The sequence below is a fragment of the Podospora anserina genome, chromosome 1 (genome assembly GCF_000226545.1).
Source record: "Podospora anserina S mat+ genomic DNA chromosome 1, supercontig 1".
Classification (NCBI taxonomy): Eukaryota; Fungi; Ascomycota; class Sordariomycetes; order Sordariales; family Podosporaceae; genus Podospora; species Podospora anserina.
The window spans coordinates 2,367,681-2,381,329 of record NW_001914859.1 but is presented as its reverse complement, the minus strand read 5'-3'; the positions used below and the strand labels follow the sequence as shown (position 1 = coordinate 2,381,329).

Below are 13,649 nucleotides of genomic sequence, written 5' to 3'. Positions count from 1 at the left end.
AAATTACCTACCAGGCTCGACGTTGCTCTGCCAAGAACAGTGTTGCTCTGGCAGCAGCCCACTTTGTTTTTACCCCTGAAATCTGCCACCCGACGGCAATCAACCCAAAATTTCGGAACACGGATGGAACACATAGAAAACCAATTTACACTCTCTCCACATAATACCTAATACACCACAGTGTAGGTTGGATGACCAGGAAATGGCCCACCCACAGAGGTGGCCCACATTGGCTTGAACTTACCAGTGCCATTTTCCACATTAAACCCTCAACAACCCTGGACCTCCGAAAGCCCCCCCAACTTTATATTCCACCCCCAGAGGTCAAAAATGGACCATTTCTTTTTCTTCTTTTTGCTCCAGGTACCCATCAATGGCCAAATATACCGAGGAAGATCTCGCAAATGCCGAACAAGACATTCTTGCTGGTATAAGCCAGCGCCAAGCGTCCGACAAGCACGGGGTTCCACGTTCTACACTGAGGCACCGCATCTTAGGAACCCAGGTTTGCAAACAGGCCCATGAAAATCAACAGCGGCTTACTCAGGGCCAGGAAGACCTCATCGTTCAATGGATCCTTCGTCAGGAAAGCCTTGGCTACGCTCCCACCCACGCCAACGTAAGAGCTCTGGCGGCCAGTATGCTGGCTGAACAAGCCGATATCTACTCCATTGGGAAGCACTGGGTAACCCGCTTTATTGGCCGTCATCCCAGTATCAAAACGAAGGTGGGAAAGAAGATTGATTACGCTAGAGTTAACGAAGCTACCCCGGAGAATATCAACAAGTTCTTTAACCTTTATTCTACCGTTGGCTGGATCAAGCCCAAGAACAGGTATAACCATGATGAAGTAGGAATAATGGAAGGTTAGGGAGAGAACGGCTTGGTTGTGGGGTCTTCAATGAGGGATAAAAAGTCTGTATACGTTAAACAGAATGGAAAAAGGACCTGGACTACTATGCTGGAGTGTATCTCCCAGGATGGGAGAGTCCTCCCCCCCGGGGTAATCTTCAAAGGCCAAGACCTTCAAAAGCAATGGTTCAAGGACCAATTCGATAAGGACTGGTATGTGGCCGTATCATCGAACGGTTGGACCAGTAACGACCTGGCCGTTGGATGGCTTGAAGAGGTCTTTATCCCAAGGACTCAACCAAAGGACCCATCAGAACCACGTCTTCTTATTTGTGATGGCCATGGCTCACATACCACTGACGACTTTATGATCCGGTGCTACAGGAGCAATATTTACCTTCTTTTCCTGCCCCCCCACTGCTCTCACGTCCTTCAACCCCTTGATATTGGCTGCTTTTCCAGTGTGAAGAAGGCGTATAAGAGGCTTGTGGCTGTAAACGACGCCCTCACCAACTGTACGCCTGACGGCAAGGTCGACTTGGTCCGGCTGTATGACTTTGCCCGCAAGCAGGGCTTCAGGAAAGAGAATATTGCCGGCGGCTGGCGTGGGACAGGATTATGGCCCATACGTAGGCGCAAACCGCTCTCTTCAAGCCAGGTGGTAGTCCCTGTGGTGCCGTTGGATCTCTCTTCAAAAACACCTACTTTCCATACCGTGGGGGATTCCCAGGTGGCCAAGAAGGTCAAGGACCTACTCAAGAACCATACGCCGGCCGGAAAACGGCTTGCGGCAAGGACTCTCACCAGTACTATACTCACACTGAGATCTGAGGTATCCATCCACAAAGCTGATGCGGCAAGGCACCAACAAAACGCCCACAAAGCCCAGGACGCAAAGAAAAGGCGCAAGTTGAATAGATAAGATTCGAATTCCAAGTTTGTAAGGCTTTGTGACCTGGAAGAGGCTCGTATTGAAGGGAGGGTGGTGGAGGAAGAAGTGGTGCCTAAGGAGGATGTGGAGCAGCCGGAGCCAGCCGAGCCTGTGCGGCGTAGCACACGTTATCGGGTTCAAACCCGGCGTAAGAGGGAAGCAGACGAAATGTCTGACTCTGACAGTGATTGAGCTACATTTTGGTATAAATTCCATAGAAATTGACCCAATATTGGTCTTGTTGTGGGGAGTGTAAGCATTCAGGGGTAATCTCATTAAGGTTGTGTGGCTGGTGTGGGGGTGGTGGTCCATATCCGTGGGTGGGCCATTTCCTGGTCATCCACCCTACCAATCAGATAGATGACTTGAAACCTAGATTACGGGCTATATCAGTGGGATAAATACAGAACTATTGTTAATTGAGGGAGTAAGTGAATCTAGTATAACCTAACATACCGAGCTGAAATGAGACATTGCTACCTGTTACTAGGGCTCGAAGACTTCATGTTTTAGAAGTTTTACTCATATCTTGTGTCTGATGGTGTCCTTGCGTTACTTCACGAGCCGCTGTCCAACGTCAACTTCCGCGACCACGCGCGCCGACTGCTCCAAACTCTGCCCTGCAAGCAACCTTCACGCTCCCCTATTATAAGTAACAATGCCTTATTCAACATCGTCCACGCCATCAACTATCGCTTCTCGGCGGTCGGCTGGGCAACCGGAGCAGCATCACCAGCGCCCCAGAGGTCGTACCGCCATCACCACCATCGTTGGCATCGCCGCCAAAGTTGACCGCAGCGTTCTCGGTCTCATCGAGGTCTGAATCAGCTTTGAGGCGAAAATGGGCGGCATCCTCCGGGATGTAGCCGGCCAAGAGATCCGGAATCTCCTGGCCGGTCTCGAGAAGGGTACGGGTAAGGACCGAGGCAATGGGCTCATCGCGCTCAGTGATGAAAGATGAGGCCAGTGTATCCACACCCATTCAGAGACCTCGCCATGATACCCTCGATGTGATCGCCTTGACGGTGCGGGTAGAGGTTTATGATGAACTATCTCGAGCGCGCGCGCGATAAACTCATCATCAACCTCTACCCGCATCCTCAAGGCGTGTACCTAAACCTGATCTCGAAGCTGCTTCTCTTGCTCCATCATATCAAGCAGCGATTTTGCCTTCTTAATGTCATGCATGTCATCAATTATCTCGGCGCGTGCGCGCGGCTGGTTCGACTCCGGTGGGAGTTGACTTCCTGTTACAAGGAGCCGTCTCGTGGGGTTCCTGTTGAAAAGAGCCGTCTGATGGACTTTCTGTTGCAAGGCACAATCTCGTTGGCTATCTGCTTGATGTTCCGGTGGGTGCTGCAAGTGCGAGGAGATCGGAGGCGACTATGAGTCTCAGCCAGGTGGTTCAAAACCGGAGCATTGAGTTGCTTGAACCCGGCTAAGAGCAACGCGAACGCCGTGAGGCGCCGGGGCGGGTTGGCTCTTTGATGGTGAGCCGCTGGCATTTGATTGAGAACTGTCTCCGTTGAGGCTGTGCGCCCGGGAGAAATAAATTGTGCTATTGAGGAGTAGGCTGAAAGATAAGTCTTTGATTAGAGAATTGGTGCGGTGAATCAAGGTACAAACTTCGGCGAAAAGAATATGTGCTGAACATTGAACTCATATCCGGGAGATGGAAGAGGGGCGTTTTGGAAAAACAGATGTGAACAATATATCGAGCCCCCTGAACCTCGTAAACAGATCTTTTTAAGTAAACAGATCTGGTGTGGGACACTGAAGGGCCTGGGTTTTCCCAGACCCACACCGGTTTGCTCTTGGGGCTGGATATTCTTACTGTTTTCTTTTTAACCAACAACCAGCTACTGTAATACTAATTTGTGTACCATTTTCTAGCCAATTTTGGCCTCATTTTCGCAGCCAGTGACTTTCCTAGGTCACCAGCCCAACATCTGGCGATATTCTTTCGTCCGCATGATAAGGCAGTTACATTTCCCGAGGCTGCTTACAGCTTTGAAGTAACCAAGTAATTCCACCTCTTTTCACCACCTCATTTTAGCAGTGCCAACAGACGCTATACCATCAACGTGAAGGATCTAATATGTAGTGCTAGTGGGGACACTGCGGGCAAAGACCTTTTGTCTTAAAAGCTTCATTCCCAGTTCCCTTCCTCTCATTCATGATACCAGATCTCCTAAATGGCTTAGAGCTTTCGACTCTTTTCAATATAGTGCCTCTGTGGGGATTGATAGATATTCACTTACTATGCTAGCTGCTCTCCAAGCCGGAGAAGCCCATCCTCTGTTCAAAATGCCCTCACAAGCCGGGGGAGCTCATCCTCTGATTCAATTGCCCCCGCAAGCCGGTCCGCATGGAGATGAAGGCAACGCACAACCATGCCTCCACCATCTACTCTGGAGAGTGTAAACTCCAGCGCGCGCGCCGACAGCTACAAGCACCACAACACACCCATTTTCTCGGGAGAGCGCGAATTTTGACATAACTCCTCTTGGAGCGCGACTTTGAACCTACTTTCTCTGGAGATAGCAAGGAGTTGAGGTTCTTGTAGTCAATAAACATGTTCTGAACCTGGCTGGCGACGAGGGTAGCCAGCAAACACAGCTGGATCTCTGTACTCTTGAAGTCGGCTCTGCAGGACTGATGCGCCTCGCCGCGTGGAAGGCAGCTCTTGAAGTCGGCTTTGCGCGGCTGATGCGACCAGACCGGATCATGGGGACGGAGCGAGAAACTCATAACACAAAGCTTGGGGGTTGTGGTTCACACCACATCAACGTTGCGAAACTGGTGAACACTGTACCGCCAATCCAACGCTAGCATGAGGTTCCCTCAACAAAAACCCAATCATCATAGCCGGTGTTGAAGGTCACGCTCGTCTCGGCACGTGGAAAGGAGCCCTTGAGGTAGGCTTTGCGAGACTGATGCGCCTTGGCGCGCCGGGAGCAAGTGAGTGACAAGAAAAGAGTGATTCCATGCATGAGGGCAATGCTAATAAAATGAAAAATGAGAGTAAAGACAAGACCTATTCCTACGTAGCATGTATTGTGAGATGAGAGCAAGTGTTCGATATGTAAGATGCTAAATGATTCGAACCAAAGTCTGCTTCTTCAGCTTTCACTTGTATGTGATTGCCTTGCGCATGAGAACAATTCATGACTTGGCAGTGGAGCTCCTCTAAAAGGAATCTACGTAAGATCGGCTGATCTCAGCTTGAACTTAACACTAACGTAGGTAAGTACTCATTCTTCGGGTATATTTCCCAATAAACTCGAAGATCTAAATTTTGCTTCAAGCGTGCCTGTCCCATTTTGTCCTAGACAGAGGAGGAGCGTTGCCCGGCCAACTTGTCGTCACCCTTATTTCTCTCTCATCGCAAACAGAAGTTTGACCCTACCCCCTTTTCTTCTTCCATCGCTAAGCCTAGCCTTCACGACAACACGCGCGCATGAATAGCAGAAGCGTTACCAGATGCGATGTCACGCGAGCGTGCTAAACTCAAGGTGAAGAATAAGGAAGTATTAGCTTTTCATCTCACCAGCCCTGTGTTGTGGTGTGGCCCACTTTGGGTAAGAGCCACAAACTGGTTGCTCCTAGAGCTTTGTTGCGCTTCTTCTTTACTCGCACCTTTTTGTTTTCTTCTCTTTTCTTTAGAATTTTCACATTAACAGTTTCATCTGCGTCTTTTCCCCTCATTGAGTGCTCTTTCCACACATGAGTCTTTATAGAGAGAGGTTGTAAAGCTTCTAATTCATTGTCGCCATGAGTTGCAAGGCAGTAGTTGAAGTTTCCCGTCGACGTAAGGATAGTGCAATGCACATAGCGAGAGAGAGAGAGATGAGAGCTCTCTAAAGTGATGGATATAAGTAAGGTAATAATAGGAGAGAAAATATGATTGTCAGTCAAGTGACAGGATGTGTGGCATGAGAAGAAAGACTCCGAGTACCATACTTTACCCGAGGAAACATCAGGGGAAAGACATGGTCGCGAGAAGGAATATACTAGTCCAGCTTTGGTAAATAAGAGAAAATAGAACGGGAGCCGTTGTGGGTGGTTGAGCATGGCACCCAAAGCACCATCACTCCGCAACCTCCTTCCATCATATCTGTTGTTTGCAAAGCGTGGCGAACTCCTCAATGAGCTTCACCTACAGCTTGTCGCGCCTATATCACCAACTCTTCTAGTCAGCAGTTTAAACGGCATCCGCGTAGAGCAACTGCATGGCATCGTCAAGGTAGGAAGATCTTGCTGATGGACCATCATACACCAAGTCTGTTCAAAGACAGAGAACTTCACACCACATCTGTCAGGCCGGACCCTTCCACAGCCTTCCGACGTTGGTTCTCGGGGCTTCGGGGTGCCCAGTGAGCCAAACCAGAGGTTCCGGCATGGGTGTAAGTGTCACTCAACGTCGGATGTTACGGCGAGCAAGCCATGGAGGAGAAAAACACCGTGGCACGTATGCAGATTTGGCAGCCGGGCAAGGTCATACACTTTGTTGAGAGCAACAAGATATCGACCACTTATGAGAAACTGTAAAGACTGCAGAGAAGGCTGATGATGCTGATGAGATGGTGAATGTTGTGCCCCATCTGGCCAGTTCACCATAGACATTTCATCCACAAGCAATGTCCAGCGTTTTTGATATGTATGGAGCTTGAAGGTTGATGGGAGCATAGCATGAAGGTGATGCATTTGAGGTAGGGGTAAAAAAGTGTGACTTACTCCAAGTTGTTGCAATGGGGGGAGAGTCATGTTCATTTTGCTCTGTCGCGACCTGGGTTGTTGATATCAAGTCTGAAAAATAGTGTTCTTTGCAGGGAAAGTGTGGCTGGAGCAGGAGGTTCAGGATGTGAGTGGCACGTCAGTCGAAAGGACTGGAAAAGACGTCTTTGTCTTGCCAGAAGCAGTGAGTTTTCAAAAGCTTGCACCCAAAGCTTCATGCGCCGTCTAAAAGACAAAATTTGGAATACCAGGCGTGCCCTACTGTATCCTTCTCATCTGATCTGTAAAATTGCACTGTTGGTGGGTTTCCGCCGCGTGAGCGAGTGTGGACTCTGGCGAACTGCCCTGCTTGCGGACAGCGACTGACGACAACCTGCCTTCCCACAGAAACCCAACTGATTTCCACGCAACCAGGCGCTACAGCAATCGCGCAAACACAGCCAAAGTTGGGGTCCAGACTGAGGTGATCTTCCAGTCAGGCGATACACCCATGCTTTATACCTCTGGGTTTCACATGCCAATAAGCATCGATGCAAGTACCGGCATGAGTGACTGCTGTTAATCTGAGAGCAGTCAGATGGAGAACAGGGCTTGGCTCGGCTTAAGATTTGATCAGATGGCAGGCTTGAGACGAGGTCTGGTGAATAGGTTCCTTTTTTTTCTTTCTCTCCCGCATACAGCAACTCGAAGGCTGAAGGGTTCAGGGCTCTCTTAGAGTATGGCTTCTTGCATGGGCTTTAAGCTCCTCTCCTGAGCTGGATGGCTGTCAACATTGATGGAGGGGTCTGTCAGGCAGATATAGCCTATCATGTGGCTTTTCCAAGCTTTTCCAACCTTTTCTGGAAACTAGCACATGGTTCAGATAAGCCCTTTGTTTGTTGGGCTTGGAAGGGCGCCTACCCTGATGGCTGTGAGGAGCTTTGAGATTTGCTCCCCAAAAGATCGGACGAGGTGGGTGAAAGCCAATGCCGGTGCCATATACTCTGTCGAAGAAAAGGGGTTCCATAGTAATGGCAACCAAGGATCCGGAAGCGGCCCAGTGTCTAATATCTCATGGTTTGTGGCCCCTTCTAGATAGGAAGCATCATCATGATGATGTGTGGGAAATACGTCTTCCTAACAGAACATATCATCTGATGCGGGCATGATCCTCCAATTCCGCCGCACCATTGTTCATATGTGTGAGAAGCCGTTCTCTAACTACTAACACTGCAATGTGATCCGCCGAGGCAGTTCACATCATTATGGATCCGGGTGGAAAGCTGTCTGGATGTTCTCTACTGACATCTCCACATACCTGGTCATCGAAGGCAGACACATTACTATATCTACTTAAACATAGAAGAACAGCCTGTCAAGCCGCGAATTCTCCTCTGTATTTAATGGATCATAACAACTTCATCACGTTATCTCTACATACCCCGCCAAAGAAGGCATTGATATCATGGACATAGATGGAACATCTTTTTTCCTCCATGGATATCATACCTACTTTGATCGGCTCCTCTAAGGAAGGCCGCATTATCTTAAAAATGACGGAAAAGGACTTTCTCCTGAACGGAAAAACACTACCTACCTAGCTTCATTGTCATATCCTAACTGCCTAGTGATTTTAAAGAGGCAGGTCATATTCTCATGGACGTGGGCGGAAGGGCCTGTTGCTTAAAGTAATGAGATAGCTTCATAATATATGCTCAAAGACTTGTGAAAGCAGGCCACTTCACCATAGATATGAACAAAAAGGTCTTCATTCTTAACAAGTTCAATATCTTTCATCGTCCCAGCTTAAGATGGTCAACAGAGCAGGCCATATCATCATGTATATAGCCAGACACGCCCGTCCCTCCAACAAAGCACGATAGTAAATACTCTACTCTATCCTATACCAGAAAGCTCTAACAATACCGGTCATATCGTCATAGATATCGCCGGAAGAACCCATCCTCTCAACGAAGCACAATAGCTGCTTTATCCCATCTTGTCCCAGGTTAGAAAGCTCCGACGATATTAACGTCTCAGACTCCGGCCTACTTGACGGAGTAAGATAGCTTCTTCACTGCATCCTGTCCCATCTTGAAAGGCTTTGACAGTAGGCAATATCATCACGGACATGACCGGAATGGCCCGGTAACTTTACGGAGCAAGATATCTGCTTAATAAATGATCTCATGGAGCAGGCAACAGCATCACGGATATGGCCGGAACAGTCAGGTATCTCAGCAGAAGCAAGATATCTATCTACTTTGTCCCATTTGATCCCATGCTAAAAGGCTCCAACGGAGTAGGCCGGAATGCCCGGCGTCTCAACAGGAACAAGATATCTGCTTCTTTCCCCCTTATCACATACTGGAAAGCTCGACGGAGCAGGCGACATTATAATAGATATGGTCGGAATAACCTGGTGGCTCAATGGAAAAAAAACAGCTTTATCATCAGGCCTTCATGTTCAGGATAGGCCCCGCTTAAGAACCCATTCAGGTGATTTACACAATATCGTCGACATACCGAGTGTTTAACGGGAGCAAGATATTTGGTTCACCCCGTCTTATCCCGTCGTAAGAAGCTCCACCAGAGCAGGTGGCAGCATAATAGACATGGGCGGAATAGCCCGGTGTCTCAATGGAAGAAGATAGCTTCATCATGAGGCCCTCATGATATGATGGGCTCCGCTTAAGAAATCATTCAGATGATTTTCACAGTGCCGTCGCGACGGCGGGCGTCTTAACAGGAGCAAGATGTTTGGTTTATTTTATTCCACCCCATCTTAAAAAGCTCCGATGGAGCCGGCGGCATCACGATACCTAGATATGGGCGGAAAGGCCCGGTATCACAACGGAAGAATATAGCTTCATTATCAGGCCCTTATAGTCAGGATGATCCCGCTTCAAGAATGGTCCCATTTATGATAGACACTATTCAGGTGATTTGCACAATGTCGTCGAGATGCCCAGTGTCTGAGTATTTATCTGGGACCTCTCTCACATCTTCTCCTCTTCCACTTTGTTTCGTCCGAGCCAGCTACAAAAGTCTTTGCTTCATCAATACGTGATGAAGCCACACCCTCAAGACGTATGTATTCTAACACAAGTGTTCATCCCAGCTCGCAATCACATATTCGCTAACACACACGCCCAGTACTTTATTTCGCGCCACCACGCGCTTCCACGGAGCGCTTCGATGCGGCCTCTTGTAGGCTTGCTTGTGAACGTCTCAGTAATTCAGAACATCTCTGAGAAGACCCTTTATACGTTCACAAGATGATGTTAAGTTCATGTATAGTCACCATTCTTGGGCTATCGCCATCTTGAGCCTTGACCATTCTTGGGGTCTGTTCCTTCCCTCTTCACCCTCTCTTTCCTCTCTTCTTATTGCACCTTCCTTCACTGCAAAGTTGGTTGCGTCAAGTGTCCCGCTCCTTCCTTCTTTAAAATCTTTTGAAAAATCTGCCCCCCACCTTCCCAGTCCTCCCACTCTTTCGACTTTTCGCACCACTGCCTCACTGCCTGCGGGGGTCGCTTACCTCGTCGCCTGCCCTCTCTTCTTTCCCACTTCCTCTCCTTCCTTTTTTCGTCCACACATCGACAGCCTCACCTCGTTCCGTCTTCCGTCGCATCTCGGCGTCCCACCTGTGCCTTCCTCAACGGTTAGTCCAGTTCATCTTCCCCTTTTCTCCACTATCTTCCCTACCGACCGGTGCCTCTCCGCAGCCCGGGTTGGCGGTGCCTCGAGGGCATTTTGCTTTGCTGGAAATACAGTTTATCAAGAATTCCTGAGTTGTGTCACCAGCTTCTCCTCCTACAGACGACCCTGGTGGTCAGTCCTCGCCACCTTGGAAGTCAAGGACCATCAGACACTCTCGCAGGAGGCACCGAAGGACGATATCTACATCACGCATTCTTCGATCTCACCTGCCTTGTGTGGTCGAAGAAGTCCCCTTCAACCTCCATCTACTTCCCGTCTCCGTCTGGTTGCCCTGCCCACCTGTATTTACTGCCCCCTGATTTACCTGGGTTGATCTTGCAGTCAGCCAACCACCAACCCCTGATCTCACTGTGTGTGTATTATGTGAGTTACCACCCGCTTGGGGCTTACACAATGCATCTCGTACTTGCAATCCGAGTTCTCAACTGCTGACTTTCACTTCCTCCCAGAAAATATGGCCGCAATTGCTCCAATGGAAATGCCTGGCCCCGCCGCCAATGTCATCCCGCTGCAGTGCTTGATCTGCCCCAAGAAGCCCACCTTTTCGGACCTCTCGCACCTCTTGACGCACATCGCTTCCAAGAGCCACTTGTCCCAGAAATTCAAAGTTGGCTTGCGACCTGACCCCGAGTCCAAGGCCGATACTGCCGCCTACCTCGACTGGGAGGCTCGCTATGGCATCAATGATCTCCTGGCCGAGCGCTTGGCTAGTAAAGAGAAGAAGACTACTGGCAAGAAGAGAGCCCGGAACTTTGCTTCCGCCTCTGGGGTTAGTTACTAGCTTCCACCTCCGAGGTGACATTCAGACAATGAACACACACTGATCATGCAACCCGGCCAACTTGCAGCCTCGAGACCGCCCTCATGATGATGACACTGCTCTGATGATGGATAGTATCAAGATCGAGCCTGATGAGATTCTTCACGCCCAAGCTATATACGGTTGGTCCTCTTCTTCAACACGTCAGGGGTACTTCGACAATTCCGGCTTCCAGACCCCTACCACTCGTCGTTCTCGAGACAGCGCCACGCTTCCCAGCACCCCTCAGCAGCAGCACAGCATGATTTTGAGAAGACGCCGCTTCCCATCTGAGTCAACTGCTGTGAGTGGGACGACATCTGAACTCCTGTCCGAGAGCACCGAAATGCCCGAAGACACCAATGAGGGCGACAATGCCACTAAGCTCAAGGGTATTGTGTATGAGGGAATGGGGCTCTTTGATTCTGCCACGACTCCGCAGAAGAAGAAGCGGAACCAGCGCAAAGACGCATCTGTTTTGGTGAAGATGCAGCAAACGTCGAGAGATATCACATCCGTGGAGACAGTCTACGAGCTGACCGAGGAGGGTCTCAAGCGTTTGCGCGAGCGAGATGTATATGACAGCCCTTCCATTGATGGCAGTCAGGTATGTTGGCGGTTGTCATTCCATCCCATTTTAGGCCAAAGATCAATACTAATACGACCCCCAGGATGAGGCGGAGCCTAGCAAGAAGAAGCGGGCTCGTCGTACGCTCACTACTGCCACTTCGAGACAAGCGCGCCGTTCTTCGGCCCGCCTGACCAGAAAGATGACTGCGGACCCCAATGATTATCACAAGACAGAGCGACTTGATGAAGTGGATGAGGATGCTGATGGTGAGATCGATGACGATGTCGGACCAGCCACCCACACCCATCTCCCGGCGGAGACGTACGATGTGTTCAGTGATGGCCCCAAGCCGGCCTCTCAGCACTCTTGGATGGGCGGCGGTTGGCAGATGACCAACGGCCCGTTGGTGACGACCCGCCACCACAGCCCGATGGAAGACTATGGGTGAGTAAAAGAAGCGACATTCTCAAGTGAATACTTCGATGGCCGCTAACATGTTGCCAGGTATGACAGCCGCCGGAGCAACGCGTTGCGCTCCATGAGCACGAACCATCCCTCGGAAGCGGTCAGGACCCATTCGCCCTTCCACTTTCCCACTCGGGATGCTGGTGCCTCTGCGTTCACCAGCCAGCCATCCATTCCTGCCGCCCCGTTCTATCATCCGCACGGGTTGTCGAATGCCGGCACCTACACGGGCAACCCGTTGTGCGCCCAGCCTCGCCCGATCTACTACAGCGCGGGCTACACGGGCTACACCACCGCCGACATCAAGCCCCAGCCCGGCTTCCAGGCGGTCAACATGACCCAGAACTTGGGCAATCTGGGCTACGGCTCGTACAACCAGGGCCAGTACTCGGCTGACCAGCACGACAGCGTCGGCCAGGACTTCGATCTCTGAGGTTGAGGAAGGGCAACGTTGGCCCTCAACACTTGGGTTCGGGGCCAACACCTTCCTTCTGTACATTACCAAGATTTGCTCAGCCGGCGGCTCTGAGCTCAAGGAGCTGACCTCTTCCTCTTCCAGATGATCGCGCGCGCGGAGTCTTTTTCGAGGGAGAAAAGCGAGTGCTCGCTTTCTGGCACGTCAGCTGTCACATCGACGCGGAGGGCGTGGGAACCGCCCACACGAACAAAGGCGTTTGATCTCGTTTGATTCCTAGCATCCTCGACTGAATCACTGATATTTGCATGGTTGGAAGGCGGTTAGGAGGGAAAATACATGAACACGATGGCTTTTACTTGGGGAAAAGTTTATCTTCCAACCTAGGTATTCGGGTTATTAGCTTTCGGGAGCTTTCTTCTTTTTTTTTTTTTCGTCTTCTTACAATTTAGCAACAATAAGCTTGCGTTAGATCAGAGAGGTCTTGGAGGGATGGATGATAACAGATAGTATAGCCTTTATACAAGCCCTAATATACTCGTTTTATTTAAAAAAAAAAAAAAAAGAAGCTGTCTTGGTGGGGGTTTCGGCGAAGTATGTTTGAATTTGGTAAAGTTGGTATTGGTGTGAAAATCAAACACTCGACGACTTGGCAACGAACATGTCGGCGTAAACCTATTTATGCAGAGACGAGACGGTTTGGGAGCGATAAAATTCCCACTTTTCATCTCTCGATATTTTGATTATGCTATCTCTGTGTTTTTTTTTCTGCAGGGTCAAGTGAATTATGATTGCTGCCTGTGTTCTTTGCTCCCTCCTGTCTCTTTGTGCAAAATTCAGGGGTAAAAGTGGGGCGCACACAATGCCAGGGCAGCGTGAACAAGACAAGGGACGATAGGAAAGGGGGATTGTATAACAGGGGTCAGGGAGATAGGGAAGGTGCACAGGTACTACGGACGCAGAAAGTTGTTGCTACAGGGGGGATAAAAGGGAGGAAGGAGCACGGGGGTGTGCTTGCGGGGATGGGTGGTCGGATGTAAGACGACGGGAAGGAGCTGGCCAGGGGGTTGGGGGTAGCGAGGTGTAACACCCGCCCCCCCATGGAGGGAGGTGGATATGGCGGCTGTATGGAGAAATAGCAAAGGCACTACTAACCGCCGGAACCATCACCCCCCCC

At 50.0% G+C, this 13,649-nt stretch overlaps 1 protein-coding gene across 1 annotated transcript; it reads left to right on the top strand.

The window, feature by feature from the left end:
* Positions 1-10,676: 10,676 nt before the first annotated feature.
* On the top strand, positions 10,677-11,697 carry PODANS_1_6680 (uncharacterized protein; the record flags this gene model as incomplete). The annotated part of the gene is made up of 2 exons (XM_001912852.1): positions 10,677-10,991; positions 11,071-11,697. The coding sequence occupies 2 exons, from the start codon at positions 10,677-10,679 to the stop codon at positions 11,695-11,697; spliced, it is 942 nt and encodes a 313-aa protein (XP_001912887.1).
* Between the last annotated feature and the right edge of the window lie 1,952 nt (positions 11,698-13,649).